We start from the raw sequence: 8242 nt of genomic DNA, 5'->3' as shown, positions 1-8242 counted from the left end.
GAATACTCCTTCCTTTCAAATTCCAGTATGGTCTGCCTGGAAGAGAAGTTTGGTCCAGCAAAACATTTGGGCTCTCCACTCTCAGGTAGTTTCACTTGGTATAACTGAGAAGTGAAAACCTCACTGTCCAATAAAGAATTTAATCAGATCCTTCTGGAAACACCACGATTTGATACTGGACTAAAAGTTGAGGCTTATTCTACTGTTGCTGACCTGATACTCCATGCCATATTCCACAAAGTACCTTTCTGAACAATCCAGCCCAAACATACCACTACAGGTGGCTAGCAGACAGGTGATTACTTACTGTTGGACTTGGATGAATTGGTAACAAGGAATCGAATCACAGCCATGGCACATAGGGTCATCATGCTGCAGACTCCAAACAGGAAACCCATCAGGGCATAATAAATGCAGGAAACATCTCCTCCCAGCCATGCATGGTTCCACGCAGATGCAATGGCCAGCGGATACATGCTGATTGCCATTCCAATGTCTGCCACAGCCAAGTTGACTGTAAGCAGCTCAGGTGACTTCAGGAGGGAAGACCGTTTCACAGCTGTAGCAAGGACAGCTGAATTCCCAAGGATTGTCAGGACGGCTGAGAGGGAAGAATCAGCACAGATAAGAATATCACACATTTAATACACATGAAATTTGTTGAAAGAATGTGAAATACCTGAAAAGGGCTACAACAGAGCTGAGGAGGAACTTTATAAAAAGGTATGTATTGATAGGACAAGGGGGCATGACTTTAAACTGACAGAGCAGGTTTAGGTCAGAATATTAGGAAGGTGGTGAGGCACTTGGACAGGTTGCCCAGAGAAGCTGTGGGCAGCTGTCCTGCCTGTCTGTCCCCTCCTCTCATCTATGCACCCTCCACTTCCCAAAGCCTTCCCTCCTTGCAACGCATCTTCCACTGAGCCCCAGCACAAGACTTCTAGGCTCTGAGCTGACTCAACAGAAGGCATGCTGGCTGGGCAGCTCAGGATTCTCACTGGTCAAGCAGCTGAGAGTTACCATGTGCCACAGTTCAGACACCCACACTGTTCTGGTGGTCTCTGAGTGGAGTAGAAACACAGGAATTGTTTAGCTGGGGGCATGCAACAGGCCCATAGATTGCTTTGCAAAAGGACCTGTCAGATATACATTATGTCAGGTGTGCCACAGGGCTTCAAAGTATTTGTGACAGCAGTGTCAGAAGTACACTTACCAAAAAAATCATTTTGTTTTTTCAAGTGAACATGGTGCTGGAGCAACATTTTGATCAAAGGTTTTCCTGAGAAGGTGTCCTCTAAACTCAGAGGTCAAAGATGGAGACAGAAAAAGATTCTGTCATGTTCCCCTGTGGCTGTGAATGCAGAAAGGCTGCATTTGCTCCCAGATACCACATACAAAGAGCCCACACAGGAACTAGTGGAGGCACATGAAACAAAATTGAATAAATATATTGGAATAAATAAAAATCATCAGAGATGTCAAGAGAAAGGATTAATAAAATGGAGATACAAATCTGAGACCTGACGTTCCTCATTCATTCACTTTCTGACCACATATATTCATTTGGCACCTCTGGTTATTCTTGAAGAGTTCCCTGAGCTCTCCAGAGGTGTTTATCTGCACACACGGAATCTTAGCAAAATTCAGATGGGAAGCAATTCCACCCCTCTCCAAATTCATAAAGGTAGTAACCAAATCCCTGTGCACATGCAGGAAGTAGGCAAGGAATAAAACACTTAACTGAAGCCATGCTGGAGCAGGCTGGTAGATATCCTCACTTGTGTTACATTTTAAATTTGCCTTCAGCAGGGCAAACAGGCTGCTACAGAAACAAAAACTGCTATTTGGAAATGCTTTGCTATTCTGTAGCAGTTTATCCTACCAAGACACATCAGAATGACATCTCCCCCCACCAAAAGTTCAGACCAAATTGCTCTCCTCCTGATCAGTCCCATGAAATGAGCTGCCTTGACTCAGCTCACAGGGCTCACATGCCAGGGCAAGTAATAGACAACTTATTTCGAATACTTGTGATGCCACAGAGGCAAATTGTGCTGGCAATTCTTCAGCATCAAAACAGAAGATTGCAAATCCAAGAGCAGAGTTTAATCCTGGCATCCAACCGACTCGAAGGCACTATGCAGGGGAACCTGTGTGGAAACAGATTTTCTATCCTTTCCCTTCAGCTCCCCCTGGCTGACTGCGGCACAGAGGGGGAGTCTCGGTGTGTCTATTCCCAGGATTCAAGCAAACAAGCAGGTTGTGAACTCACCTATGATGAGAAGAAAGACCCCAGCTCCATAATCCACTACTGGGTGGAGTTTGGAAATGAACTGCTCCTCCATTGTCCCTTGTGGAGGTGGGTGAAGGTTTTAAATCAAAGGTGAAGTGGCTGTAGGAACAATGAGGCTCCTCATGGTTTGCATGCTGCAGGTGTGAGCTGAGTGTTGGATGCTCTCAGTGCAGGGACCCTTCTGCTGTCTCCTCCCTCCCTCTGGTGTGGCAGGGGAGAAGCCTGGAGTCTCTCCCTGGGGAGTCAGAGTGAAAGACAGGCAGAGCTGCTGCCAGAGCAATCCCGCCTGCCTGGCTGGCAGAGCATCTCTCCACCCATTCCCTCATCTCCCACCCCTCTGCTCCTTGGCTTGTCAAGAAACTTCATAATGCAAATCCCCTCAGATGAGCAAAACCAATTGTACTTCAACCATCAGCAGCCTTGGGAAATAAATCTAGGCTGAGGGATCAGGCAGGGGAAGGAAGGTTGGGAGTTTTGTTTTCCAGTTTTATGGCTGAATATGAGACTCGAGGTTGGGGCAGGGGTCTCTGTGTTAGTGTGTTGTTAGAGAAAAGTTGTTTGCTACAGGATGTCAGCAGGGTCAAAGTCACACCACTGTGGGCAGGACTGTCAGAGCTGCTCCAGGATAGAGCTTCTCCAGACTAAAGGATGCACAGTCTGGTGTGCATGGCTGCAGAGAACCAGAGGAGAACCAACCTCTGAGTTCAGTCTTGTGACACTCCACTGTTTTGACCTGACAAACAGCCACAGCAGCACCTCACCTCCAAGTCTGCCTTCTCCTTCAAATATCTGAGCCTAATATCATCATAATTAGCAACCTGGTCTAGTGGGAGGTGTCCCTGGCCATAGCCAGAGGTTGGAACTAGATGAGCTTTAAGATCCCTTCCAACCCAAACCCTTCTGTGATTCTATGACAGGGAATTTTAAAATTCACAAGAGCACATAGGTATCTCCTGCAATCTAGGTGGAACTGAGGTGCTCAAGTAGAGCAGGAAAAGCCTGAATTGTGAAAACCTTTGGAGTCTGAGAGACTTCAAAAGTTTTGCGTTTCAGCAGGCTTTTGTCTATCTCCAAGCATGGAGACTCCACAGCAGTTGTTCCAGTCCCTCTCTGTGGTCTCAGTTTTTGAGTAAAGATACCACCTAACTCATGAAATCAAGCACCTGCTCATTAGATGATCAGTGCAGATGTCCCTCACCGAATGTGCCTCAGCAGTAGATATTTAGCTGAATGTGGGTGGTTGTTTTAATGCCCTCAAGCCAGGAGTGTATAAGTAAGCATCAATTTAGTCTAGGAAGGTAGGATATATACAATATTAATTATAAAAGGACCAACTAACACTATCCTAAGTCATTTCCAGGTACAGGTCAGCTAAAATGAGCCCAGGACCATTCCCAGGAGCCAGTAATGTCATTGTTTTCGAAGACAAAGTGACATTGTTTAGTTCCTTGGTACAGATGTTGCCCGTGGATTTTGCTCATATCCTGAGTGCAAACATCTAGCTGAGAAGTAGATTCTCAAGGTGCAGCCATTACATGAGAAATGACTGGTTTAAAGGATTGTCAGTGCTCAAATAGAGCTTATAATTCTGATAAAATTCTTTGGGAAGTTTGCTGGCCTCACCTAATGATTCTTTTCAGCCTTTCTTGGTGAAACCATGACACAGGTTTCAGTTCATGGAGCCTGATGTCACCCAAACAAAGCCAGATCTCCTGCTTTCCTACTTGTTGCACAGTTCATCCTCTCACTACTGAAATAAGACACTGCATTTCTTCAGGCAAGCGAAGAGAAACTAGAGGCCAGATTGAAACATTTTGCTGAGAATTTAATTACTCCCTGGAGACTCCACTGGCTACATCAGGAGCCAGCTCTTGTGGGCACCTTAGATTACACTCTGTGGCTATTTCATGCTGGTTTACATGGCATTTCATTTATTGTGAAACTCTCAATTTAGCATTCACATGGGGTAGGATTACATCAGCAGTTCAGTTGTGAAATAGAAGAAAAGAAAATAAATTATTAAAACCAGAAGAGTTGACTGATCCCAAATCCAGTACAATATTCATATGCTGTTTAACAACAGCAAGTTGTACTCATCATTATCTTCCTGCACATCAAATCAATTCAGACAATCTGTTTACAACCAAAGCACAGTCAAAGTTTATACATCTTAACAGACTCAGATTTGGGAAGGGTCATATTTTAGAACTGTTTTGTGAAATTTCTTTTCAATTTAAGAAAGTACTACTGAAATGAGACAGATCGAAGAATAAAGTTGCTACCTACTCATTTCTGAAAGGTTATGTGAAACTTCAAACAAAAAATGAGCTTCACATGATAGCATATATACATATTTGATGTAATACAGACAAAGGTCCTATTGTTAACATAAAATAGGGCATGAGTTGATGAATTACTTGATGCTACCACAAGAGAATATCCTATAACTTTATCTTTAGTTTCCATGGAGCGGAAAAAATAGAGTATTCTGAATCTGTAGGAACAAGGGAATTGTTCTGAATTATCAATTTGCCACTATGTAGTTGCTCATTTTGCAGAGATAAAATGTCTCAATGTTTGGGGCTGTTTGGGACAAGAATATTGGGTTGGGTTTGGTACCATATAGCAATATCCTTGATATCTCCTGATATCTGGGGAGGGGTATGAATCTGTGTCCACATCTGCACAGAATTCATGTCTATCAAAAATAGGTATTAAACAGTTAGAAGGGGACATGGATTTGCTATTATCTCTGGGTGCTTTGTCCAAATCTTCTCTTCTGTGAAGACTCCAAGTTTTCAAGCTGAGCAGAGAACTGCAAACAGTCCATGTGGACAGTTCCTTTTGTGTGCCCTCTCCATGCTTCAAAACCAGTCTGCCATGATGCACACTCAGGCTTTTTCATTAATAAATGCCATCTTTTTCAAACTCCTTGGAGGACATGACTTCATCATATTCTCCAGGAATTCCTACAACTTCCTTCCATTTAAATATTCATCTATTTCTGCAGTTTTGCTTCTGTGAGTTCATCTCTGAGCTGAGACCTCTGGCTGAGCTTCTAGCTTTCACCTCCACTTATGAAAACCAGAAACACCAGAAATTCAGTGGAATTCTGAGTCTGCTCATAAAGTTGTACGTTTTCAGCAACTAGACCTTGCTTAAGCTGGTATTTGCAACCTCAAGCACAGTAATTTAAAAATTGTTTTCTTCTTGATGTCTGCAGCGACTTGCCTGAGGTTTTACTTACAAACTCTAAATTCGATCTAGGGACACTAATCTCCCCAGCCTCCCTCAGCAGGGACTGAAGATAGCTTCCCCCTTGAAAAATCTAGTTTGGATCAATAAATTTTGCTCTTTCACTAAAACTGTTTTTACATATCATACTTGTCTGTTGGTTAACCCAGTCCAGGTGAGGACAGGTCTCCACCATAGCATGCTGAGACTCATCAGCCAGACCCGAGTTGTAGCTGTTATTCCAATGAGTGTTTGACTCCAGAGAAGAAAATGGGCTCCAAACCCAAGACCATCTTGTATGCACAGGACTGAAAGATAATTCACGAGGAGAAGCAGAGAGGAAGGCACCGATCTCTTCTCTCCGGTGACCAGTGACAGGACTGAAGGAAATGGCATGAAGTTGTGTGAGAGAAGGTTCAGGCTGGATGCTAGGAAAAGGTTCTTTCCCCAAAGGATGGTTGGGCACTGGAACAGCACCCCAGGGCAGTGGTCACAGCACCAAGTCTGCCAGAGTTCATGAAGTGTTTGGACAATGCTCTCAGGCACAGGGTGTGATTCTTGGGGCTGTCCTGTGCAGGATCAGGAGTTGGACTGTGATGATCCTTCTGGGTCCCTTCCAAGTCAGGACATTCTGTTATTCTATGGTAATTATAAGATTTTTACATCACTTTCATTCTTGCCTTTTAAGAGTTGTTCAATGCCACTGGCAGTTTGAGGTGACAGTAAGTAGCAGTTTAACATTGAATGACCGGTGATTGAGATATGAGGGAACAAAAAATGGTACAACTTCCAGATTAGGACTAGTAAGTATATCATGAAACTAAAGCCACATTTATTGAATGATGTCATTTGTTTGTAGCGGGTAACCATGGAAATTTATTCTGCATTGGTGAAAAGGAGAGCACATGTTGTACAGCTGTCAGCAACCTGGTCTAGCGGAAGGTGTCCTTGCCCATGGCAGGGCAGTTGGAATGAGATCATCCTTAAGGTCCCTTCCAAACCAAACCTCTCTGATTCATAAAGTCACACATGGAACAGCCCTTTTCAACTGGGCTGCCCTCTCAGGGACAAATTTATTTAGTTTTCTTTTTCAGTTCCCAAATATGCAATGAAAGGCACTAATTTGAGAAACAATCTGAAAACAAGACAAAGGAGAAACAGCATGAGGTGAGATGGGAAACATGGTAATGAGATACAAAAAGGTGAATTCAACATGCAACTATATGTTACAGCTATTTCTTTCAAAGGTGTGAAAAAACAGGCTCTAATACACTACAAATGGAAGGGAAATGGCACTAAAGGTGCTAACATAAAATGAAAACTACTATTATGCCAGGAAAAGAGAAGAATAAAATATATTGCTCAGATTTAAAATGGTGACAGACCTCAGTTTAACAGTAGTATGAATAGCACTCATCCTCTCATTTTCAAGGGTTCAAAGACAAAATCATGTCCTGTTATGCTGGATATTGCTTAAATAATCACATGGGGGTGCTTGCTTGCAGTTAAAGTAATTTTGCAACCATTTCTTGACAATGTTTTTTTGGTAGCAAACTCCACTGACTTTTCCTTTGCATTTTGGTCCAGCTCTCCATTTATTCATGATTCCCTTGTGTCATTCAGATCATGGGAAAAAGTAATACAATTTGAAGAATGGACCACCAGAACTCTACCACCACAAGAATATTCCTGTGCAGTAGCTCTGTATCATCTTTCACTGCACCCCTCTAGGGTGCCCTCTAGGCCAGAGCCTGGCTAAAGAGAAGGACGAACTGGGAAGAAATACATTCCAGCCACTCAATACTCCAAAAAGCCAGATTCAACAGAATGAATCATTTAAAACTCTCCAGTTCTGTATGACTGTAGCATGGTGGCAAAAAAGACTTGACTGTGTGATCCTAAGCTCAGAAGTGTTCTGGAAGCAGCAAAATTGTAAACAGCTTTGGGAGACAATGGATTATAGCATGTAGGGTTGGGACCATATCTGCCCAGATTCCTCTAGCAGCACAGGGAGCAGGAAGGCCAGCTCTACAGGCATCTGTGCAGCTTCAATACTAGTCCCAGCTCTGCTCCTGTGTCTCTTTTTTCATTTCATCTAGTGCTGATTTGGACTTACTCTTTTTATGAATGACAAACCTCAATCCTTTCCACTTTGTTGGGAAATCCAGAATGATGCTGAGAGGGAGTGTCTGTCTTGCAGTACAGGTGAAACTGATCCATCTCTTTGTTCCTTAACTTTGATAGCAGGACTAGGATCTGGCAGAATTGAGGCAGGACAAAACAGGCGGTGGGGGTGATGGCCACAAAGGGGGGGTGTTTGACATGCAGAGTCATGTGGGATGTCAGAGGAAATGTTACCAGAGCGGGAGACAAGAGATCAGGGTATTTTTACTACTTTTGGGACAGACCTGACTATATTCTGATAATCTTTACCCAGTTGGTATAAACTAGTTGTGTTGACACCATGGAGTCTCTGAACACTGTTTAGGTGTACCCATCTCTAGTCCCTCTTCCAGTTTGTCCACAAAGGCAAGAATACAGCAACCCAGGGATGTGATTCCAGAGCAAGCATGGCAGTGTATCCAGTGCAGACAGAGACACTGGAGCAGAGTTCAAGGGTGCAATCCTATGGCACTACAGATGAACTCAATGGCACTGCTCTGGCCCTGCTGCTGCCTACTGTGTGACACTCATCATGTCACTTCCTTCCTCTTG

At 43.5% G+C, this 8242-nt stretch overlaps 1 protein-coding gene across 1 annotated transcript in view; it reads right to left on the bottom strand.

Moving 5' to 3' along the window:
• LOC103808906 (opsin-5-like) overlaps nt 1-2345 on the bottom strand; it is a 4593-nt gene extending 2248 nt beyond the window's left edge. Inside the window, exons 1-2 of the mRNA XM_009081717.1 lie at nt 2273-2345; nt 308-601 (exon numbers count right to left, since the gene is read on the bottom strand). Of these exons, the coding sequence (XP_009079965.1) occupies nt 308-601; nt 2273-2345 (367 nt within the window). The remainder of the gene's footprint in view (nt 1-307; nt 602-2272) is intronic.
• Nucleotides 2346-8242: the final 5897 nt, after the last annotated feature.

Source organism: Acanthisitta chloris, unplaced genomic scaffold (genome assembly GCF_000695815.1).
Source record: "Acanthisitta chloris isolate BGI_N310 unplaced genomic scaffold, ASM69581v1 scaffold21000, whole genome shotgun sequence".
In the NCBI taxonomy this organism is placed as follows: domain Eukaryota; kingdom Metazoa; phylum Chordata; class Aves; order Passeriformes; family Acanthisittidae; genus Acanthisitta; species Acanthisitta chloris.
This window is presented reverse-complemented; position numbering and strand designations above follow the sequence as displayed.